General features: G+C 35.3%; 1 protein-coding gene across 1 annotated transcript in view; it reads left to right on the top strand.

The window, feature by feature from the left end:
- The window catches only part of GRM8 (glutamate metabotropic receptor 8), an 845,421-nt gene that overhangs the window by 744,056 nt on the left and 77,554 nt on the right, over positions 1 to 23,811 (top strand). Inside the window, exon 8 of the mRNA XM_032761623.2 lies at positions 5,498 to 6,433. Within this exon, the coding sequence (XP_032617514.1) occupies positions 5,498 to 6,433 (936 nt within the window). The remainder of the gene's footprint in view (positions 1 to 5,497; positions 6,434 to 23,811) is intronic.

Here is a 23,811-nt window from a genome sequence, read left to right as displayed (position 1 = left end):
TCAGATTATCAATTTCAGTGAAGAAGCCAGCTGAGATTTTGACTGGGATTGTGTTGAATATGTATGCAGATCAATGTGGGAAATATTGCTATCTTAGCAATAGTAAATCATCTTATTCATAAACACAGGATTTCTTTTCAACTATTTATCCTTTTTTTTTCACTTTTTTTCAGTGATGTTTTGTAGTTTTTCCTGGGTAAGTCATGTGCTTCTTTTACTAAGTTTATCCCTAAGTATTTTATTTTCGATGTTAATGTAAATGAAATTATTTTCTGAATTTTATTTTAAATTGTCTTTAAAATAGGAGAAGTCTTCGCACTTTTAAAGGTTATATAGATCTGGAACATCACAAAAAAAATAGGATTTCAGCCTGGGGCTCATCTCAAGCATATTAGATATTTCAAAGGACACGGGCCACTTTGAAGAAGAGATAAATATTGTTTTCTTTGTGGTCACTTAAAGCTGTAAATGACTCAAAGGAAATGCAGAATATTAAGAAATATATATAGACACATATAATACATATAATTATATAATTTTATATTCTGTTATCAAATTAACTGTGCAACATGTACTCATTCATGTGTGAATCATGTGATATGCAAAATATGATACAAAATTTTGAAATTTTAAGTACCCATGCAGATTGTATGCATTTATATGAAATTTAATGAGTAATGGTTTAAAAATAATCATTAGTGTCTCTGGAAGTAATTGCACATGTAGTCTTCCATTACTTAAGTCAGGCATGTTGAGTTTTGAATATCGAGGTGTCAAACTAGTCAACAAAATAATTATTAACACTATGCTTACATATAGACCAAGAGGAAATGTGTTAAGAATGGTATGACTAAGTATCAGTTATCTGTAAACATTGTATTTAAAATTTTCCCACATCCTGTATATGGTAAGCACATTAAGAAAGATACCACTTGATATTTAGGAAAAACATTGTATTAGAGATATTAGATTGAGAGTTCTGTAATGAATACTGAAAATTATTAATTATAATGGGGCTTTTAGTTGTTCAATATTCTTGTAATCCTTTCTTCAGGAGTTATTAAAACTATACAGAAGAAAATTATTCCATAAAAATTATATTCTTTTTAAAGAGTTTATAAAACAGTACTCCTGGTTGACTTTTCTGAAAAGATTGAAAATTTAAAAATGTAAGCACACTCACCCAGAAACTTTGGTTTCATGATTCTTTGTGTACTTGTCTGCAATAATAACAGGATTTGACAGCAGAAACCAGCTGATGACTTACATTTTCTGAAATGCACTGGATTGAAACCTATTGAATGAATCACTATTGGTAAACATTGTCAAGATAAGAATGGGCCATTGTTTTGTCCCTGGAAGATCTATCTATATAACTATCCTCCATTTGTTATACCATGTATTTTAGACTGAAAACGTGTTAATAACAGAATACCAAAGGTGAGGAAGGCAAATTTTAAAAATATATGGTTAAGGCATCTCTTTATACTTATAATGAAAGATGGTATAATTTGTTAATATAGCAATAAACAGGGTTGAGTAATCTTTGTTTATGCTTTGTAACAGTTGTGGAAATTAGGCAGTTTTCATTTACTTTCAAATAGTGGGTTTTTTTGGTTTGTTTGTTTTTTTTGATGGAGTCTTGCTCTGTCACCCAGGCTGGAGTGCAGTGGCGTGATCTCAGCTCACTGCAAGCTCCGCCTCCCAGTTCACACCATTCTCCTGCCCCAGCCTCCCAAGTAGCTGGGACTGTAGGCATCCGCCACCATGCCCGGCTAATTTTTTTGTATTTTTAGAAGAGACAAGGTTTCACCGTGTTGTCCAGGATGGTCTCGATCTCCTGACCTCGTGATCCGCCAGCCTCAACCTCCCAAAGTGCTGGGATTACACACTTGAGCCACCACATCCAACCCAAATAGTGTTGGTTTTAATCATCATTTAGCAACAATATAAAATAAGTTGTTAGTCTCAAATATTCCTGTATTTGTAAGATCCTTGTTCAAGCATTTGTTATTTGTCCTTTCTTGAAGTGGATACTAGTTGGTTTTCAGACTTTAGCTATGAAATCAATTCACAGCATAGTTTAACATAGATTCCTTGATGAAAATGAAGTCATGCATATTTAGCATGTATATTTAACATATGTGTTAAAACGTAATCTATAAACTATAACATTACAGTCTCCTTTATAATAAAAATGTTACACATATTGCTTAATTTTTTTTACTTAAAGAAAATTCATAGCTGTTAAAAAACTGTGGTATTTTTCATATTCTTATAACTTTATTTTTAATTTATGAAAAACGTTTTTTCACTGGTTCAAAACATTAAAAATTATCAAGGAAAATTTCACATTTAGCTTATAATGATAAATAGTTATCCTATGTAATGAAACTTACCTAGTATAGGTACATTTCTTTTTTAACAAGTCTTATGTTCTTCTGAGAAGTAAAGCATATTGAGAATTAAAGCTTCCGACATGTGGTTGGAGAAACTGACCTTTAAGGTTTCTTGAAGTTTAATGTTTCCAATTTTTTTTTGCTGTTTTTCATTTTTTGTTTTGTTTTGTTTTGTGTTTTTGAGCAGGAACATTGTAAATCTATGGAAGTTTCCCCAAAAATGCAATTTTGTTTCTACAGTAGTTAGCTTTTAAATATAACCTTCAAAAATGTATTTTCTTATCTTATGAGTCCATTAGGTTGTAAAGTTAATTCCTGAAGCACCCAGTGGAGCATTTCATTTTTTTTCTCAGTATTTTTGAAAGAAATCACTGTGTGCTTCCATTTACCTTTATTTCTTTCTTCCTGCAATCTTATAAGTAAATAAAATATAATATTTTTAAGTCGTTAAAACCTAATAAGAAACTAGAGGGTTATAATGGATTATATTTCCTTTGTGGTGAGCTGGCAGGATAGATCTAATAGTCTCAAATGCCCTGATGACATATGACAGATGAAGTAGCATCTGCTTTCTCAAGGAAGGATGTCTGAAATTAAAGACACAAAGTCTCTACTCTACTTTGAGGAGATTCGACAGCCCTCTAAAACGATAGAGCTTGAAGACTACAGTTCTCTGGCCTCAACCATTCACCCTAGATTCAAGAAAGGAAAGCATTCTTAAGTAATCTTTCATGAGAACAATTTCAGTCACCTGATGGTCAGAGAGTAAACCACCATAAGAATGATGAAGGAATATTGCTAAAGCTACATACTTCGGGCTGCTTTGGAAGTATACAGTCGCTGTCCCTGGGTGTGCCTTCTGGATAGATAGCTACACTGACATTAAAATGAAAGTGGCCACCAAGTAGCTAAGTTTAATTTGAGCTGCATTCATTTTCTGTTGTTGCAGAACAAAAAACTCCAAAATGTAGCAGTTTAAAACAATAAACATCATCTCACAACATTTCTGTAGATCAGAAATTCAGGAACAGATTAGCTGTGTTTTCCTGGCTCAGGGTCTTTCATGAGGTTGTATTCAAAATGTCATTCAGATGTCACCTGAAGGCTTGACTGGAGCCAGATGATGACTTTCTGGGTGCCTCCTTCACATGCATGGGAAGTTGGTGCTTGTTGTGGGCAGGAGGCCTCCATTCTTTCCACAGGGCTGCTGAGAGTTTTCATGATGAGGTAGGAGGGACTTGGCTCTGGAGGTGGGACTTGGACACTGGACCAAACTGAGGACTAGCTAAAACAGGGACAGGACAGAAGCAGCTTCCGGTAAGACATGCCCACCATTGCCATGGCAGTTAACAGCCTCTTTCCATGGCAATGACCTGCAACCCGGTAGTTATTACCTTTTTCCTAGAAATTTCTGCATAATCCACCCCTTACTCTGCATGAATTGAAAGTAGGTATAAACACGATTGCAGAACTTGCCTGAGCTGCTGCTCTCTGCCTGTAGGGTAACTCTGCCCTGCAGGAACAGTCATGGAGCTACCGCCATCAGCTTGCCCTTGAATTCTTTCCTGGGTGAAGCCAAGAATTCTGGCAGGCTTGGTCCCACTTTGGGGCTCGTCTGTCCTGCATCAGTGACACTGGAGTGCTTCCACTCGAGTGAATTATCCAGCAGAGAGCAAGGCCGAAACCAAAATGCCTTTTATGACCTGGCCTCAGAAGAGACATATCATCATTTCTGGAATATACTATTGTTTACACAGGCTAGCCCTATTCAAAGTGGGAGGGGGCCACAGGAGTACATCAGTTTTCAGAAGTGAGGTTATTGGGGGCCACAGTGGAGACTGACTACCACAGCGTATAGTAATTCTTTTGGATTATTAGTAAAGGCGAACTTATGAAAATAAGTTGTTCTTTTTTTCTGAAACATTGCTTCATCTCCCTTTCTGTGCCTCTTGAGTACCCTCTGTTTCCATATCCCAGTACTTCCAAGCTGTCTCCTTATTCCTCAGGGATCTGCTGTGGTGCCTTTTCCATCCTTTCTCCCTCATGAATTCAACAAATATGTATTGAGGGCAAATTGTGTGCCAGTCACTGTTTGTTCACACCAGTGAAAAAATTACTCACTTCATAGAGCTTACCTTTTGTAGTAGCTGCTTTTCATAGTAAGTGGTCTCCTGTCATCCGTAATTTTCAGTTTTGTCCTATTAGCATTCTGCTAAAATTACTGTATGTCTAATAAGAAAAACAAATTCAAGGTCAGAGATCAATGATTGGCACTGTCTCTTTCACGAACTGCTTGTATCTCGATAGAGTTATGCTATGATTTAACCTGAAAGCATAAGGTCGAATTTTAAGGCCCTGAAGCAGATAGTAAGCAAAGTAGGGAAAATCTCATTTGTACTAATTTCCCTGCTTTAAATCACCACAAGGCCACTTTCGTTCGGTAAAAAAACATTACCATCAAGTTATCTCATTCCGCATGGTGTTTTGCACAACATGGAAATGCAAGACTGAAGAAAAAAAGGATATTTCAAGCCTAAACAGGGGCAAAACACATTAATATAGTTATCTCCATGAACACATGAGGAAAGTCAGAGATTAAAGTAACTCATTTTGCCATTTCCTTTCAAAATTGATGCAGTGTGATTTGAATTTCCCTAAGTATGGTAGAAAGACATGGATCATCTTTTATATATGTTTATATCCTAACCCAGGGTTTCAGGGATTCTGGCATTTATATTTGTGATTAACTCTAAAGCATCTTTCTATGGGGCTTCTTATGATTTTTTTGTATTTTATTTTTTTAGTTTTAAAACTGTTTTGACCAATAAATCTCTCTCCACATGTCACATTGGTCAGCATTGAGGAGGTAAATGGAAACTAATGACATTCATCAAGTTGATGAGGTGAATGATATATTGGATCCAGTCACTTAACACTTTCATAAAGTCAATATAAGGGAAAAAAAAAACTAGACTCTTATTATGGTAAACTGTATTTGTACTGTCAGCATTCTATGATTTATTACAAACCCGTGGCTAGGATTAGGATATTATAAATGGGGGAAAAATGGAAGGCTCATTAATTTTTTATACTCACAGGTGGAAGACATGCAGTGGGCTCATAGAGAACATACTCACCCGGCGTCTGTCTGCAGCCTGCCGTGTAAGCCGGGGGAGAGGAAGAAAACGGTGAAAGGGGTTCCTTGCTGCTGGCACTGTGAACGCTGTGAAGGTTACAACTACCAGGTGGATGAGCTGTCCTGTGAACTTTGCCCTCTGGATCAGAGACCCAACATGAACCGCACAGGCTGCCAGCTTATCCCCATCATCAAATTGGAGTGGCATTCTCCCTGGGCTGTGGTGCCTGTGTTTGTTGCAATATTGGGAATCATCGCCACCACCTTTGTGATCGTGACCTTTGTCCGCTATAATGACACACCTATCGTGAGGGCTTCAGGACGCGAACTTAGTTACGTGCTCCTAACAGGGATTTTTCTCTGTTATTCAATCACCTTTTTAATGATTGCAGCACCAGATACAATCATATGCTCCTTCCGACGGATCTTCCTAGGACTTGGCATGTGTTTCAGCTATGCAGCCCTTCTGACCAAAACAAACCGTATCCACCGAATATTTGAGCAGGGGAAGAAATCTGTCACAGCACCCAAGTTTATTAGTCCAGCATCTCAGCTGGTGATCACCTTCAGCCTCATCTCCGTCCAGCTCCTTGGAGTGTTTGTCTGGTTTGTTGTGGATCCCCCCCATATCATCATTGACTATGGAGAGCAGCGGACACTAGATCCAGAGAAGGCCAGGGGAGTGCTCAAGTGTGACATTTCTGATCTCTCACTCATTTGTTCACTTGGATACAGTATCCTCTTGATGGTCACTTGTACTGTTTATGCCATTAAAACGAGAGGTGTCCCAGAGACTTTCAATGAAGCCAAACCTATTGGATTTACCATGTATACCACCTGCATCATTTGGTTAGCTTTCATCCCCATCTTTTTTGGTACAGCCCAGTCAGCAGAAAAGGTAAGTAGAAGGAAATGCACTTGACAACATTTTCCTGGATTTAACATCTTCTTTTAGGATGCTTTTCCTCCTTTTATTTGGTTCACTTATATTCTCTAAAGATGCTTCAGTCTGTGCTATTCTTACTTAGCATTCATATATATATATATATATATATATCTGTCCATCAAGGTCACATTGCTTTGAATTTGTGTTGACAAAGCCTGATTTTCCATGAAAAACACTTTAATGTGTCCTCCTTGGCAAGGTTGAAAATTGACAAAGCTCACATCCCTTTCTGAGTCTCCTTTCCCAGCTCTGCTATCTGCTAACATCACTGTTCTTTTCCAAATGTTAATTAAAAGAGGAAGGAAGAAAGGGCAGACGTGGTTCACAGGGGTAAGCTGTCCCCGAGACATGCCACTGCATGATAAATGCCTTCTTTTCTGTTTTATGTAACTCTGGGATAAAGCCATTGCTTGGTAATTATGATGATTTTAGTCATGGAAGCAGAGTTTATAGTGAAATAATCACACACACATACAAAAACTGAATGGCTTCGTTCAGTCTGAACCATCTTACTATTTCTTCTCAGTCCCCATTCTTGTTACTTTTTCATATGTGGAAATTGATGATGAGGGTAAAGAAGGCAACCATGGACAATTATATAAAGCAGCTTATAAATTTTAGAAGGCAAAGATCAATGGACTCCCCCGAAGTAATTTCTTTTGTCACTAATCTCTTGTTAATGTTTTCCACATACAATACTGCTGGTAAAGAATATCTGTATAGGAAGGGAGTGTTTGCTGAGTTGGATGTTGTAGTTGTATGTACAGAAAAGCAGAGAACTAAGGGAACTCTGAATTCCACTTTTCGGGTAGTGGGATGGAGATAAACCAGCTTGAAAAACAGAGGAGAATGCTGTCTTTCTGTAATGATAGCCCTTCTGCCCTGATGGGCATGTGAGAGAGTCCTTTCAGAGTGAGGACTTGATTGTTCCATCCTCTGACACCAGAAATTGTGAGAAAAATGAAATGTCCTGGGGTAATTACATTTCCCAGGCTATAACATTCCAAGGAGGTTCTGCATGACCCAGCAGAAAATCCCAGCAAATTCACAGAAAATTTCCACAACAACGGGACAGAAAGCTCATTAGTATGAGTATTCATCCCTTCCTCAATCAATGTGGCCTTCAACTATTTTTGGACAAATAATGTACTTCAGCAAACTTGCTGCTGAAGAGAATAAACTTGTGATTCTATTAAATAGGTTTTTTGAAGGAAATTTTTAAAAAATAACCATTTTCTCTCAGAACAATAACATTGCAGAGTTGTAGATGCCCCCTGAGGAGCAGTGATGAAGATGATAAGAATTTCACAGTGAAATGGACACATGTATATGCCAGAGGGTGGAGGTTGCCCTGTGTTGCTGAGACTGTGGGAGGTGTTCATTCATTTGAAAACCTGGGGTTTATGCATAATTTTATGGGTGTCTATATAGCTATGCCTACGCAGATATGATTGAGTGTGGCTAGCAAAATTCCTTTTTCTTTCTTAGCTTTCTGAAATCAAACTAAATCTAAGAAGCACACTGAAAGACACATTATAAAATATGTTAATGGATTCATTTTGTATTTATAATATAGTTGAATGTGAAAAAGGCTAAATAAATCAATTAAGAAATGCTAACTCTAGGAATTTTGAGAATATTTTAGAGTCCACAAATTATTTAGTCATGGAAATGTTGAATTTAAGTTAGCTCTACATCAAGGGCTATCATATTATAAATAGCTAAGATTTTGGTACTGAGGTACTTCACATTATAAAATTTTGTGTTACCCTAAATCTATATCTGAAAATTTGCTACCTGCTATTCTCTGTCCAAGTTTCTTTTACTATTCAAGACAATACGTAAAATAATTGACAAGCCTGGGAAACATAACAAGACCCTATCGCTACAATAATAAAAATAAAAAATTAGCCGGGCATGGTGTTGTGCACCTGTAGTCCAAGATATTCAGGAGGCTGAGGCAGCAGGGATTGCTTGAGCCCAGGAGTTCAAGGTTATGGTGAGATAGGATCATGCCACTGCACTACAGGCTGGGAAGCAGAGTGAGACCTGGTCTCTACCAAAAAATAAATAAATAAATGCTTGAGAATGTTTATGTTTTCACATTGCTTAAATTATTCACATGAATATTAAAAATGAACAAAACTTGTATATCTCTATAAGGAGGCTTTAAATGTTGTATTGACCTTGGAGGACCAAAGAGCTGGTCAGTCCTCCATTTTCATTTGTACTGTTCAGACAATCAGCCCCATGTTATCAACTTGAATTGTTTACTACAGCTAGCTAGCGCACACGTCCATTAACCCAGCAGCTCCTTATTGAGCATTGTGTCCTGCCTTGAACTAATTATTGAGCCCATGTCAGTCGGCTTCCCTGATCCTTGTTTGCAAGGCTGAGTCTGGCTCCCAGCCCAGGCTTTCCTGATGCCTGCCGGCACCAGCAAGGTGCCAGGCTCAAAATCAGAAAAAGATCAGGCTTAAGGGCAGGGGAAGATGGTGAGGGGTCAGATCTGTGATGAGAAAGCAAACAATAGAACTGTGCATTCTGCAACTGTGCATTGGTGACACCGAATTTACAACATGTAGAAGAGCAAAATGTCTTCCAGTATGCATTTAATTGTTTCTTCTCAGAATAACGTCAGAGAATGCATCGAACCATACAGGTCTCTCTGAAATTACAAGTAGCAGGAATAACAACTAAACTTAGTTGAAAAGTTTAGACAGATGTTTTGGAAAACATTTGGGTAAAATCAAGTTATAAAGGGACACGTAGCAGTTATGAAGACAGATAGCTTTCTGAAGTGCCTTTATTCAATGATATATCATTTAACTTCCCCACATTCCTTTGTCTTCTGTTTTTGAATGAATCATTTTGAATGAATCAAGATGAATCATTTTTCCCAATAGATTTTAATAACATCATTTGTAGCTACTGCTGAATTCAACTAAATTATGGTATAAATGCACCTTTTGTTTCCCTATAGAAAAGTGGTGTGAAGGAAGGGTAGACCATTGAGGCATGGCCACACAATAACACAAACTCACATAATTGTACTGAAAAGAGAAAAAAATTAAAATGTAATTAACTTAATAGTCAGGAGAAGTATCCTTAGGGATGATAAGGGGCTGTAAGGATGGCAGAAATCTCTAAAACATATTTTATCATCCTTAATTGGGCTCATAAAATCGAGATAATCAGACAAGGGTTATGACACTGTCAACCTCCAATGAGCACTCTGCTTCTTCTAGAGCATCCGATGGAAACAAGACTAAACACCCTCAAAGTGGAAAAGAAAATAAAACTCAAAAAGGCAAAAAAAGAAAAGAAAAGAAAAAACCTCCAATAAATCTCAAACCAGCTTTTCTTCCAGTGGCCTCAGGATGCATAGCAGCTTAAGTCAGAAACCTGGTTGTCACCTTAGACTCCTCCCTCTACTCACTCCTGCCCCTTTATTTCCTCTTCTCACTTTTAAAAGTCATCGTTATTGTGGACAATAAGCAATGTCTGTCTGAATGAATATGTCTCTTAACATATAGCTCTTCTTATAGTCCATTCTCAATAAATGCCTATTCAATGAGCTAATATTAATGATATAATAATATAAATGCATATTTGTGATTTAAGTTAGACTATAGCACAATGGGAATCTTCTGTATGCATCTTATTGTATTCTCCATTATAACAATTTTTTTTCTGAAAAAAATGATTTCCCATTTAATGATGGGTCATGTAGATTTTTTTTCTAAAAACTTGTCATTATCACTTATTCTCAAATAGGACTACTACATGTTTAAAGAGAAGAGCAAGCAAGAATTATTTAAAGGAGGGCAGTAGAAATGATTATCAGTATCCACATTGTATGTTTGTAATCGTTAATCACTGCATATAACTATCTTAGGCTATCTGTTGGTAAACTATGTACCATTTTCTTTCTTTCTTTCTTTCTTTTTTTTTTTTTTTTTTTTTTTAGATTAAGTCTTGCTCTGTTGCCCAGGCTGGAGTGCAGTGGCGCCATCCTGGCTCATTGCAACCTCTGCCTCGCAGGTTCAAGCGATTCTCTTGCCTCAGCCTCTCAAGTAGCTAGGATTACAGATGTGCACCACTATGCCCAGCGAATTTTGTATTTTTAGTAGAGATGGGGTTTCACCATGTTGGCCAGGCTGGTCTTGAACTCCTGACCTCAAGTGATCCACTCGCCTCAGCCTCCCAAAGTGCTGGGATTACAGGCATGAGCCACCGCGCTCGGCCAACTATATACCATTTTCTTTCCTTGTCAGTTCACAGTCATTTGAAGCAGATCCTTTTGAATGGTGTCACATTACAGAACTATTTAATGTATTATGGTCGATTTTTTGTGGACAAGATCAATTATACCAGACTGTTGCAATCTGCTCTGGAAGGGGGAAGTAAATTTTAAAAAGACTGGAAAAGAAAGCATTTATGTGGCCTCATTTATGCTCTTAGTTTAAATGATATGCTTGTGAAGATTCAGAGGAAACATGGAATTCTCATGTAGGGCCCATGCAGGCAGGACTGCCAAGTGGCTCTCCTAGGGAATGCTGCCTTATATAAGTTTTTTTTTTTTTTTTTTTTTTTTTTTTCTGATTGTGCTACATATTATTCCTGCAGAAAATTACGAACTTTAACATTTAGAGGAATTCTTTTGCGGGAAGCCATCTTCTTTGATAGCACAAATAAAATTTGCTCAGTGAATCTTTTTAGATTACACATCCAACTTTTGGGGGTTCTGAGGAAGCTGTGGGGCTGAAGATTACTTAATTTAAGTGTTGATTATTAGTGACATTGTGGTATTTTTCAATTGAAATTGAGTTTACAAACAGTTTGAATTCTCTGCCCAAATTACAATAATTTATGCAACTAGACCATTGGATACTCAGGCTGGGAACTTACAGCTAGAGCTAACACATCGAAATGGTTCAGCTTTCTGAATACGATTGAAAAATCCTGAGGTACTAGATTTGATTGAGACTGAAATGTGAATATTTTCAGAGTCATAGCGACCATGACTTTATGTTAAAATGCTTTAGGAGAATATCATATACACAAACCTAATCTTTTCTATACAGACAGAACCTTAATGACACCCAGGACTGTTGATAATACAGAATGTAGTGACTGATTTACTTATTATGAATTTGTAAGACATTTTTTATGCTTTAGTAGATGCTTATCTCTCATGGAACATACAGGGTGCCAGGAAGAACAGATTGCAAGCAAACAGTTCCTTTTGGCTGTAACCACATATATATATATATTTTTTATGTTGAGAAATGTAAAAGAAAAATCTAAATGTGGTATCATATGGGTTAGTACCACCTACCTTAAGGTGTGGAAAAAATATTTAACCAAGTATTAATATATATTCCGGGCTATCTAAAATAAATTTGAAACAGATTTATTTGAATAATTAAAAGAAATATATAAAAAGAAATTTAACCTGGTTTCTGGTTCAAGATAATGGCTGGCACAAAGACACATGTATGTCCTCCATCTAAGGTAACATTTAAATGACAAAAATAATGAGATTTTAAAAAAGAAAACTAGAAGGAAAGGAGAAAGGGAGAGAGAATGAGAGGAAGCCATTATATTGTTAGAACCAACGTTTGGTAAAACTGAGAAACTCTCGGGAAGTAAAAGCCAGTTGGGTCTGATTTATGGAGAAATTCAAAGAAGGGAAGCACAACCCAAGATGCATACATGGTTCTTACTATAAAAGTCCCAGATAATTTCCAAACCTAAAGTCAACATAAAGTCCTGAAGCAGGCATCGGAGTGACCATTAGGGAAATATTTAAAGAACTGCATTTCAGGAGATATGGGCCAGCTGGGCTTCTCATTTCCCCTTTCTGCTCCAACCTTAATGTAGAAAGAGTTCCAGTTAAAAGAAAGAACTCTTAAAAAATGGGAATTATGTGAGGACAGAGGACTTCTGTACCTATAAGGCACTGAGAGAGAAAGAGCAGAATTGGAAGTGATTTTATTTCAGATATGGCCAGGGGGAATAGGAAATACAGCTCTACCTAGGATAAGAATATAAGTGTCTCAACTCTTACAACAGGTTTCTCCTGGGGTAAGTTCCAGGCTGCTTGCTTGCCAATATCCATGCATCTTTAAGAGAAGCGAGCCAGGTAAAACAATCACTAAACTCACAAGTTCATAGTCAGCCCTCTCAAACAAAGAAAACAGGCCCCACCAGTAATCTTTGTCATGCAGCCTGGTCCTCCCATTATAATTCTACATCAACAGCTAAGGATGGCAGGATAACTGCAGAAAACCCAGAGCAGAATTTTGAAACACTAAAAAAGAAACAAACAAAACAGCATTAACTGACTCAAAAAACAAACAAAAAAAAACAACAAAAACCAAAAAACAAAAACACAATCCCACAGGTAATTCAGGAAATATAAGAAAATGTTCTTTAAAAAAACACAATTTTAACTAGCATTTTAAGAGTGAATCAAGAAAATATTGAACACATACCCATACACACACATGCAAGTGGCTGTGGAAAATATCAGTCAGGGAATAAGCATATGATCCCAGAAATTAAAATTATGAATGTGAAAATAAAAAGCTGAACAGATGTGCTGAAACATAGAACCAGAGCAGAGATCTAGAGGGCAAAATAAAAGTCAGAACCAGAAAGAAAAGTGAAAAAGAGGAAAATATGAGGAAAAGTTAAGACATGTTGAGCATAAATGCAAGATCCCAATATATATCTAATAAACATCCTAGAAGAGGAAACAGAGACAAAGAATGGAAATAATCTAAATACACAAACAAAACAGAAGGAAGATTTCACAACTGAAGAAAGGAAATTATTAAAATTGAAAAAATGGAAAGGGCCAAACATCTTAGTAGATTTTCACTAATTGACAGAAAATTCTAGGAACTTTTAGAAGGGAAAAAAAGATACCCACAAAGAATGAACATCAGATCTCATGTGCCTGCTTGAATTCTAAACAGAATTGAGCAAAGTCTTTCTTGAGGGAGCAGTGTTTTATACTTAAAATTCTATAGCCAACCAAACTATCAATCCATGTTAGGCTAAAAATGTAAATGGCCCAGAAAATGTGATGCCTACATGTCTACATATGAATTATCCAAAAAAAGCATGTCAGATATGAGACAGTAAGGCAGTGGCAATCACATATGATCACATGTGATAGAAGGATTTTTTTTAACTTTTTTTTTTTAACTCGAGAAAGGATATATTAGACCCTGGTGGTTAATATATTCACTATATATTCATATATATCCATAATCCTTTAAAAGCCAGGATTTTAATAATTATGCTTACTCCTTTTCTGCAAGTCCAGTCATGCTACTTGAATAAATCTGAAGGGAATAATATTTAGTAGCTATAATATAGTAATTGCTTTTTGAATTGGTATTATATTGTTAGAAGGAATCTAGAAAAAAAATAGAGAAGTATTATCTACTAATGTAAATAATGTAAATATTATACAAGCAAATATACAAATAAATATTATCTGCTAATGTGAGTAATGTAAATATTATACAAACCCTCTAAGTAAAAAATAGTAATATAACTTTAAAAAATGGAGGGGTCTGGCCGGGCATGGTGGCTCATGCCTGTAATGCCAGCACTTTGGGAGGTCGAGGTGGGCAGATCGCTGACGCCAGGAGTTCTAAACCAGCTTGGCCAACCTGGCGATACCCCATCTCTACTAAAAATACAAAATTAGCCTGGTATGATGGCAGGTGCCTGTAATCCCACCTACTCTGAAGCCTGAGGCAGGAGAATCACTTGAACTGGGAGATGGAGGCTGCAGTGAGCTGAGATTGTGCCCACTGCACTCCAGCCTGGGTGATAGAGTGAGACTCTTTCCAAAAAAAATAAATAAATAAATAAAAATTGAGACGTCTGTGAAAAGGGACGATAGAAAGGGGACTTGTGCAAACACTAAATCACTCTTCTTTTTCTGTGAGTAGCCAATAGATACAATCTAAAATTGGTAACTCAAGAGATATGAGTGCATTCTTTACACAACAGGAAAAACAAAACAAAAAAACATTCAAACTCATTAATTCTATAGAATGGGATCAGGAGATGGACGATTATTCAAGTGTAAATCATTGCATACAGAAGAATTTGAGTGAAAGTCTCAAGAAAAACTTTTCTAAGACAACATAAAGGTATATTTTCATATTAGGGGCTTTTGATATATAATAAATGTTTAAAGAAAATCTTTTAGATGCAGAAATGGATGAATGATTTTGAATTTGTAAAATGACTCGAAATCTTTGGTTGACACAAATCCTTTTTGAACGTCGTCTTCTTTAGGTTTAATACAATTGCTAAATAAATACTTTTCAATGGCCACAATTTAAGTGTCAGCTTATAGCTGATGATGGCATTTCATCAAAAATATTTGTTAAATGTTTGCTTCATGCAAAAACCTTTGGTATTCAGAAAAATGCAAAAATGAATAAGAAGTCATCAAATTTTTAAGGGTCAAGTCAGGGGATAATACCAAGTGCAGAGGTGACTGGTCAAGGCAGAGTAAGATAATGGAGGTGAAGTTCACAGTATGAGGTCTTGGGACCAGGGATGGTGAACGGATGAAGAAACTCTCCATGAAGGAAATGGGAATTTAAAAAGGCCTGAAGGAAAGAAACAGATGCAAACGGCCTTCTAGACAATAGAAATAGTGGGTTTACACTTTCAGAAAAGGGAAAGTCGGGCATTGTTTGTAAAACCTGTGACCAAAAACCTGTTTTAAGTTTAGGAAAGCCACAAGGAGAACTGGGAGGCCACATATTCCTTTTTTCCTTGTTAAAAACACACCTTTTCCACTGAAAACGTATTTTCCAGTGTGGGTGAAAAATTATACGGTTACTATAAAATAAAGATAGTCAGATAATTGGGAGTCATTTTATGAAGGGATTTAAGCCATGTTTGTACTTCATTTGCTAGGGATTTGAGTATATTTATTCTTTTTGAGCATGAATATGTTCTTGGTGCCATTATATTTTGTGAAATTTCTCTGCCAGTGGAGAGTCTGAAGAGTTGCAGGGGATGTGGATAAGAAAAAATAAAATAGCAAGTTTGTTGAGGAAATCCAGGCAAGAAATATTGGGGGCTTGACATGTGGCGGTGGAAGTGGAAAGAAGAGGACTCCTTTCAAATTGAATTAGGAACAGAAGACAATGGAAAATGAGATGTTTGCAGTTTATGGCATATGATTTTGCTTGTAACGTGCAACCTTCTTTGGGGCTGCTACAAGGATTCTACCCAATTGGACTTCAAGGAAGAGTCATAGCCTTCTCTCTGGTCTGGACTAAAAGAGCAAACCATTTTTTAAATGGCTAATGACTGCATCTAGACAAGTATGGAGAAGAGTATTTGGGCTCAAAATAGTGAAAATTGGGTAAAAATCAATTTGTGTGGATAAAAGCAAAAGTAAACATACACAGCATGAGTATCTGGTAGATTATGATTTTGAGTAAACAAATCTGCTAAATAATGTGGAAACAAAGTTTGATAGTTGAAATAAAAGGCACACTCTTTAGAAATAAAAGCCAAATTATTTGTAAATGATGCATCCAATTTAAATATATAATCACCAGTTTATTATATAAATTTGAAAGTTAAATGGATTTTTTTTAATTTTTATTTTTTTTAATTTTATTATTATACTTTAGGTTTTAGGGTACATGTGCACAATGTGCAGGTTTGTTACATATGTATCCATGTGCCATGTTGATTTCCTGCACCCATCAACTCATCATTTAGCATTAGGTATATCTCCTAATGCTGTCCCTCCCCCCTCCCCCAACCCCACAACAGTCCCCGGAGTGTGATGTTCCCCTTCCTGTGTCCATGAGTTCTCATTGTTCAATTCCCACCTATGAGTGAGAACATGCGGTGTTTGGTTTTTTGTCCTTGCGATAGTTTACTGAGAATGATGTTTTCCAGTTTCGTCCATGTCCCTACAAAGGACATGAACTCATCATTTTTTATGGCTGCATAGTATTCCATGGTGTATATGTGCCACATTTTCTTAATCCAGTCTATTGTTGTTGGACATTTGGGTTGGTTCCAAGTCTTTGCTATTGTGAATAGTGCTGCAATAAACATACGTAAATGGATTTTATAATACAATGCGCTTGGGCAAATTTTAGAGTAATCTTTATTTTTACTACTTGTCATGGTCATGACCAAATTCACTAAATATTTTTTTCTTTACCACAACTCAGTTTTGTGTAATTTTGAGTGCCTTGCATATAAAATCAGAATTAGTCAATTTTCAATTATTCTGTTGTTTTTCTTTAAAATCATTTTTTAAAGTAATATATTGAGTCCATAAGGTAATCCGCGGGGTTCTGTATTTTGGCAGTGTTTTGAATCCTGTTCACAGGGACTAGTTTTCAACCAATCAAATAGCATCCACACTAATTGTAGGTTTTTGTGGGATTTTATAAAAGGAATTAAGGTTACCATTTTGAAAAAAAAAAGTTCAAAAATTGCAATCAGTTGAATGTTTTCACTTGGAATTTTAGACTGTCTATGTTATTTGTTCAGTCAAGTGTATCTTGGGAAAAATACCAAGAAATGTATTTTCTTTTGTCTGTTGGCTTAAATCCTATAGAATACAGCTTCCTCTATGACCTTTTTGAATATATACTGAGACTCAAATTACACACACGTATGTAGTTATAGCTTCTGTAGAAGATTTCATGTTCTCAGATGAGATTAAATGTCATATGTTTCTCCTGGCAGCTGCTTTCTCTAAAATCCTCATATACTCAAATTGAATTGAATCGAAAATAGTATTGGTAGATTGTGAGCCTGTCATAAACCCTTAAAGTGTTTACATCAGCAGGCAGCTTATCACTGTAGCGCTGTCCTTTCTTCAACAAAACATTTTCCCCATGCTAAAATGTCCAATCAAATGGCAATTTATCGAACACTTGGTTACGCTGCCTATTTATTGTCAAGAACCAACAATAACAAGCACGAAATAATTACATTTGAAATGCAAAAGAAGAGTATGTGTAGAAGATGGCAAGAAGACTAGCAATGAGTAAAGGGAGTCACTGCCATAGGATTATAATGTACATGTCTCCAAAGAAGGCCCTCAAGTTACCTATTTCCACCTCTGTTATTATTTTATATATTTTTCATGTATAGCACAGGCATAGATTGGTGATTGCTAATATGTCCTCATTTTATATCTTCCCCTTCCCTGCACTCTGGGAAACCACATTGCTTTGAATCTTTTTGTTTCTTTGTCTTCTTTATCTCATCTTCCTTCTGTTCAAGTTGCCCCTGATTTTGGCCTTTCTCCCAGGCACTATTCCCTTGACGTTCTCATTATTCACATATCTCCTGCTAGAAAAGCTGCATTCATGCTTTCCTCGCTGCTTTCTTAATTTCTGCCCTTTTACATCTTCAAAAATGTGAACTAAAACAATCCAAAACTGGGATCGGAAAGCCATCCAAAACCCAAATTGTGAAATTAAGCTATCTAAAACCCCAAATGTATCATATTTAAAATGGTCACTATTCGTTGAACGTCTCCTATCGTGCCAAAAACCAGGTAATATTATTTATATTTAAACCATTTTTTTCTCTAAACTTCTTTTTAGAATAATAAAAACTTCTTTTTAGAAGTTTACAGAAAAGAAGTTAGACTTCTTTTTAGACTTCTCTTCTTTCTTCTCCTGTTTAGACTCTGTCAACAAATTACAGTGTTTGTTTGAAATTTCTCCTAGATCTATGTTTTTCCTTCTCACTTCTAAGGTCAAATCTCCTTTTGTCCATAGGTCTCAGGCTTAAAACCTACCTTATGTTTCTGTGTTATGCTCAGTGTCTATTTTATTTCCTCCTTTGTATATCAACATTATCTCTGTCTTTCAGAGATCCAGACTTGGAAGTTGACACTGACTTCTCTTCTTTTTACCCTGTTTAGACTGTGTCAACAAATTGTAGTGTTTATTTGAAATTTCTCCTAGATCTATTTTTTTCCTTCTCACTTCCAAGGTCAAATCTCTAGTCCACATCTGGGTGGAATCTGTTTAATTGTAAGATGCTCTTATTTTAGAAAAAGATTGCTAGCTACGTAAGCACTGATCACTGTACTCAAAAGTGACTTCCAGATTTTTGCCATAAAGTTCTTGCACAACACTTCTTCTTTGTCACTTCTTTTAGATGAGATCGGGCACGTTCAGGGTGGTATGGCTGTAGACCGCCACTTCTTTTATAGTTACTCAATCAGTCCATTTTTGTTTTAACACCATCATTCTGCTGCATACTAACAGCACTGTTTGAGCCAGAAGTGGCTTTCCATCATGGAGCTTGAATTCTGTAGAAGAGACTTTTTTAAAGGGATAATTTAGTTACTCAGTAAAAATTGCTATGTGTACTCTCAATGGTGCTATTAAGGGTTCTTAAAGTAAAATTAATTCCTATTGACCATTAGCTCAAATCCAAACTTTCCAAACTTTGTCTTTGTTAATACCACTTTCATTTTGTTATACCACTCTTCATTTCAGTGAAACCAATTTTCTTATGAAATCAACTAATCCTTGAAATCATCCTTATTAATACAAGTTCTAAACACGTATGTGCTCTATCTGGATGTCTGTTATTTTACATTTCCAGATTTGTGTTCTGTGCTGTTCTTCAGTTATTTATGCAACTATGGTTGTATTTCCATTCAGTGATCCTCAGGAAGAGATCATTATAATTCTTGTGCATTCTTCCCAACTGTCACTTCTTGCTAGCCCCACAAAGTGCTTCGCAACTAGTTTTGAAGTACAAGGTTTTTGTTGAAATTGATAAAAAGAAAAGAAAAAAGGATAAATATTTTTAAGCCAATTCTGAGTTAATGTGTTCCAAAAAGTGAGTTAAAGTTAAAAGTAAAGGAAATGATTGGCCTGGTAGATAAGAAATTGAGATTCTTGTCTCATTAAAATCTCTGTGGCCTTGATTAAGGAAGTTATCTTCTCTGAATCTTTGTCCTCTTACCTCAAGTAAGGTGACAACTTGACTATGTAGTCTCTAAGGGTCTGTTTAATTCTAAGATGCTCTTATTTTAGAAAAAAAAAAATGCCAGCTACGTAAGAAATGGTCAACTACTCAGAGGCATGACCTAATTTTTAAGCAAATGCACATGAAGATTATTATGCATATTCAGTGAGGGATGCAAATGAATGCAGGAAGCATTTTAGAAGATAAATGTACTTAAGATGGATTATTGGTCTCATAAACCTTAATCAAGCACATTTACATCAACATAGCATGATACAAATGTATGATCCAGAATCTGAATTACTTTTCCAAAGAGCCCTATGGGGTATCTATTGATACCATATGTTTAAGTTTAGAGCTAGGCAGGAAGAGGAAGAAGACACTCAGTACTCAGTACTTTACATGAATTTATAAATTTCTTGCTCTCTGTTTGCAAAAATAAAAGTATAGCCCACAGCAGACACCTCTCAGTATATCAGATTTTGCTAGTTGAACATTACCTAACTTTTCTGTGACTCATTCTACTTCTCATTATTTTTTGTTTGTCATTCAAAATGTTTTTCCTCTTATGGAAATACATAAGTCACAAGCTGGAAGACTGATGTGACCCCAGAAATTAGTGTGTAAAATAATCTCTTATTAGAAACTGATTTTTTATTTCTCTTGACATTAGTGAGTTCCTTATCCTCTTCTACTACATTTTCCTTATACTGCCAGTTAATGTAGTATCATAAATTGCTCTGCCTCAATGGCCAAAAAAGAGGGAAGGACACTGTCTACTAAGCAGTCCTGTCATGAAAAATTGTAAAGTGTTGGTGACAAGAACCAGTTAAGTTCCCTTGTATGTCTTTTTCTCTTGACTCTTCCTATGGAACCTAAGAAAAAGCCAGTGCTTTAAAGTACTTCTGTAATTGGGAACAAGAAAAGCTGTAATTTTCTTAAAAATAAATTCATGATAGTTTAAGACTTAATTCAAATATGGAAATGATATAGGTGACGAGTTCTCTTCCTTTGGTTAAAATCCTATGGGGCAATCTATCTAAAATAATTATTTCCCTTAGACTGGAAATCTTCAAAAGCAGTTGCTTTTCTCCAGAATCTTAATTCTGCAAACTCTTATGCCATTATCTAGGAGCTCTATGAAGATATTAGTGCAAGTTGAGAAAAGTTTTGATTATTTTGAAAAATAAAGGCCATATTCACAACACACATAATATTTTATATAATCAATTCTAACTGATCACAATGTGTGATCGTTACAAACTTTACACTATTTAACATAACAACTTGAGCAATTAAATCACATTCAGTCTAATTGCATGGAGGCAGCATGGTATACTGTTTCAAAGCATGGATGTAGAGACTGGATGCTTGACACGAATTGTGGTTTGGGCATGTACTAAGTGATGTGGCATATATTCCCACTCTACGCCTCAGCTCGTGTCTGTAAAATGGGGATAAAAACAATGCTTAGCACATAGGATTGGTTTGAGTATTGACTAAGACTCCTGCTTCTTCTTACTCATGTGTTGGTAATGGTGATGAACGTGAGATGGCGATTCTTCATTTGCCATGCCGACCAACCTAAATCCCTTTGGCATTCTCTAAACGCTGCTTTCCCTACTTTTGTGCTGATGCATTTGGTCACTTGAGAAATGTTAAGTTTATATTCCTGTTATGTAAATCTGCTCTAACTATAGTACTTATAAGCATTGTATTCTTCTGGTGTAAAACTGACCCTAAACAGACACAAAATGTTTCATATTTTCATGTGATTTAATGGAATTGAGCCCAATTATTTAATATCAATTACTAAATTGTTTTGTATTTAAAGTAAAATTATTTTTATGACCGTAATATGACTCTAAGTAGAAAGAGATATGTTATAACATGATTTGTTTATAAGACTTTTTTTTCTATTCTCCACACTCTAATAACATAGTCTGTCAAGAAATCTTTGAATATGTGTTTTTTTAAAAGAATTCATATATTTGCAATATTTGATTAAAAAGCATAAACAATTTATTTTCTGGAGGAAGACGACCATAGTATTTTGATGTGAAATTCACTTTGAGATAATTTTGAAACATATCTTAGATAAAGTAAGATATATACAAGTCACAGTATTTTTCAGTTTGATCCACTCATACTATGAATTCCTAAATCATGGCTTATTTCTCAAATTGCCTCCCATGTTCTCTTGCTTAGAATATTACACTAATTTAAAGCTGTGCCACATAATCAGGTATTATACCAAAGGGGTCTCTTTCTTGCTGCTATCCTACCGGAAGCATACTTTCTGTCAAGAAAACATAGATGCTTGCTTAGTTTAATTTCATGCAATAGCAGCATGCTTCTTTCTGATTTCTGTTAGCCAAATATTTATTTTGAGTCATTTAAAATTCTGAAAACAAAAACAAAAACAAAAACAAAAAAAACACTTCAGCTTCTATTTGAAACCATTCCAACACCAACTGCATTTGTATTTGGGTCTCAGTTCTCCATAAGAGGTCTTAACAGATGATCCCACAAATTCTTTTTCAGTTCTCCAGAGGAACAATGTTCAGAGTTTCCTAGGTTAGGGTTGCTAGACTTATGAAATAGAAATGCAGATGTTACGTTAAATTTTAATTTCAGATAAACAATGGATAATTATTTTGTGTAAATATGTCCTACACAATATTTATGACATCCTAAAATATAATTATCTGAAAATAAAATGTAACTGGATGTCCTGTATTATATCCAGCAACTTTATTCAGGTTGATGACACCAGATTGATAAGATGATTCATAAACAACAAACAAAAAGTTGGAATACTGAAATACTTGCTATAAGAATTTAATAAAATTCTACAAATACATTTAAGGCACAAAACATTAATTAATCATGCAAATATTGTTTAAATTACAAGAAAAATATATAAATATATAAAGTAGACCAATGTTCCTTGAATAGATGACATAAAATTCAACAGTTAATAGTTGTGTTAATCAGAATAAAGGCCTCCAAAAGATGTGAACATTCTAATCACCAGAACCTGTGAATATAATATAATAAATGTCAAAAAAGAGTTAAGGTAATAGATGGAATCAAGACTGCTGATCAACTGACCTTAAAATAAGGAGATTATCCTAGATTACCTGGTTGTGTCTCAAATATGGAAGAAGGAGGTGGAAGAAGGAGGCAGAAGAGTCTGTAGTGCGACCTGAGACTCAACTTGCCATTGCTGGCTTTGAAGATGGAAGGGGCCATGAGCCAAGGAATGCAGAAAGCAGCCTCTAAAAGTTGAACAAGGTGAGAACACAGATTGCCCCCCTAAGGCCTCCAAAAGCAATGCAATCTTGCTGCTAATTTGATTTTAGCCAAGTGAGACCCATTTCCAACTTTTGACTCCAAAACTGCAGGGCAGTAACTTTGTGTTGTTTTAGGCTGCTGAGTTTCTGGTAATTTTGTTACAACAGCAATAGGAAACTTATACAGTAAGTAAATACTGTGTACATTATTGATTTAGATGACTTTTTGTATAATTTTTTACTGTTTTTAGACATGACATACAATTCTTTAAGATTATCTTATAATAATGATGATTTTAAAAATGTGTTTAATCTTAAACAGTTTTCAAAGGATATGAAAGTACAATTTGAGACATGACATATTAAGCTGATATACTACACATTAAGCATGCTGATTCACATTTGATCACATGTATAGTAAATGAAGATACATAACTTTGAAGAAAACTTTCAAGCCAATTTCAATTATTATATATGGTGAGATTAAGATACAGCCATTGCAAAAACGAAACAAAATCCAAAATATAAGTCAAATAAAAGTTGTATATTTTACGTACCCCCTGACACACACACTTATATCAGACACTCATATGATAAATATGGGAGCCTTTCATATAATAATTTTAAAGAAAAATAGATTATAAGGATTGTAATATGTAATTATAATAATTTAATAAGTGTACTATTGCTAGTACAATACAAATTGAGTTTGCTAGCTCATTTTTAAACTCTAGAAGGAAATTCCTATGAGACATTCAATGAAATACTAAAAAATTCTTAGAATCTGGTTGATACAGAAATATTAACCCTTCCTAATAATATTTAGAATTTTAATTAGTACAATGAGAATGGTAATGAACAATGCCTAGAGATATACATTTCCTCTAAAATGTATTATCTAAATACATATTCGTATTCATTTCTATATACACTTTTTATTTAATTTTATAAGAATTGATCTTTTCTCAGGCGTAAAATGTTTTAAAGTCATATTCAAAGTTCCTCTTGCCATGT

Source organism: Hylobates moloch, unplaced genomic scaffold, assembly GCF_009828535.3.
Source record: "Hylobates moloch isolate HMO894 unplaced genomic scaffold, HMol_V3 SCAFFOLD_1, whole genome shotgun sequence".
Classification (NCBI taxonomy): Eukaryota; Metazoa; Chordata; class Mammalia; order Primates; family Hylobatidae; genus Hylobates; species Hylobates moloch.
The sequence above is the reverse complement of the archived record's forward strand: the minus strand, read 5'-3'. Positions and strand labels throughout refer to the sequence as shown.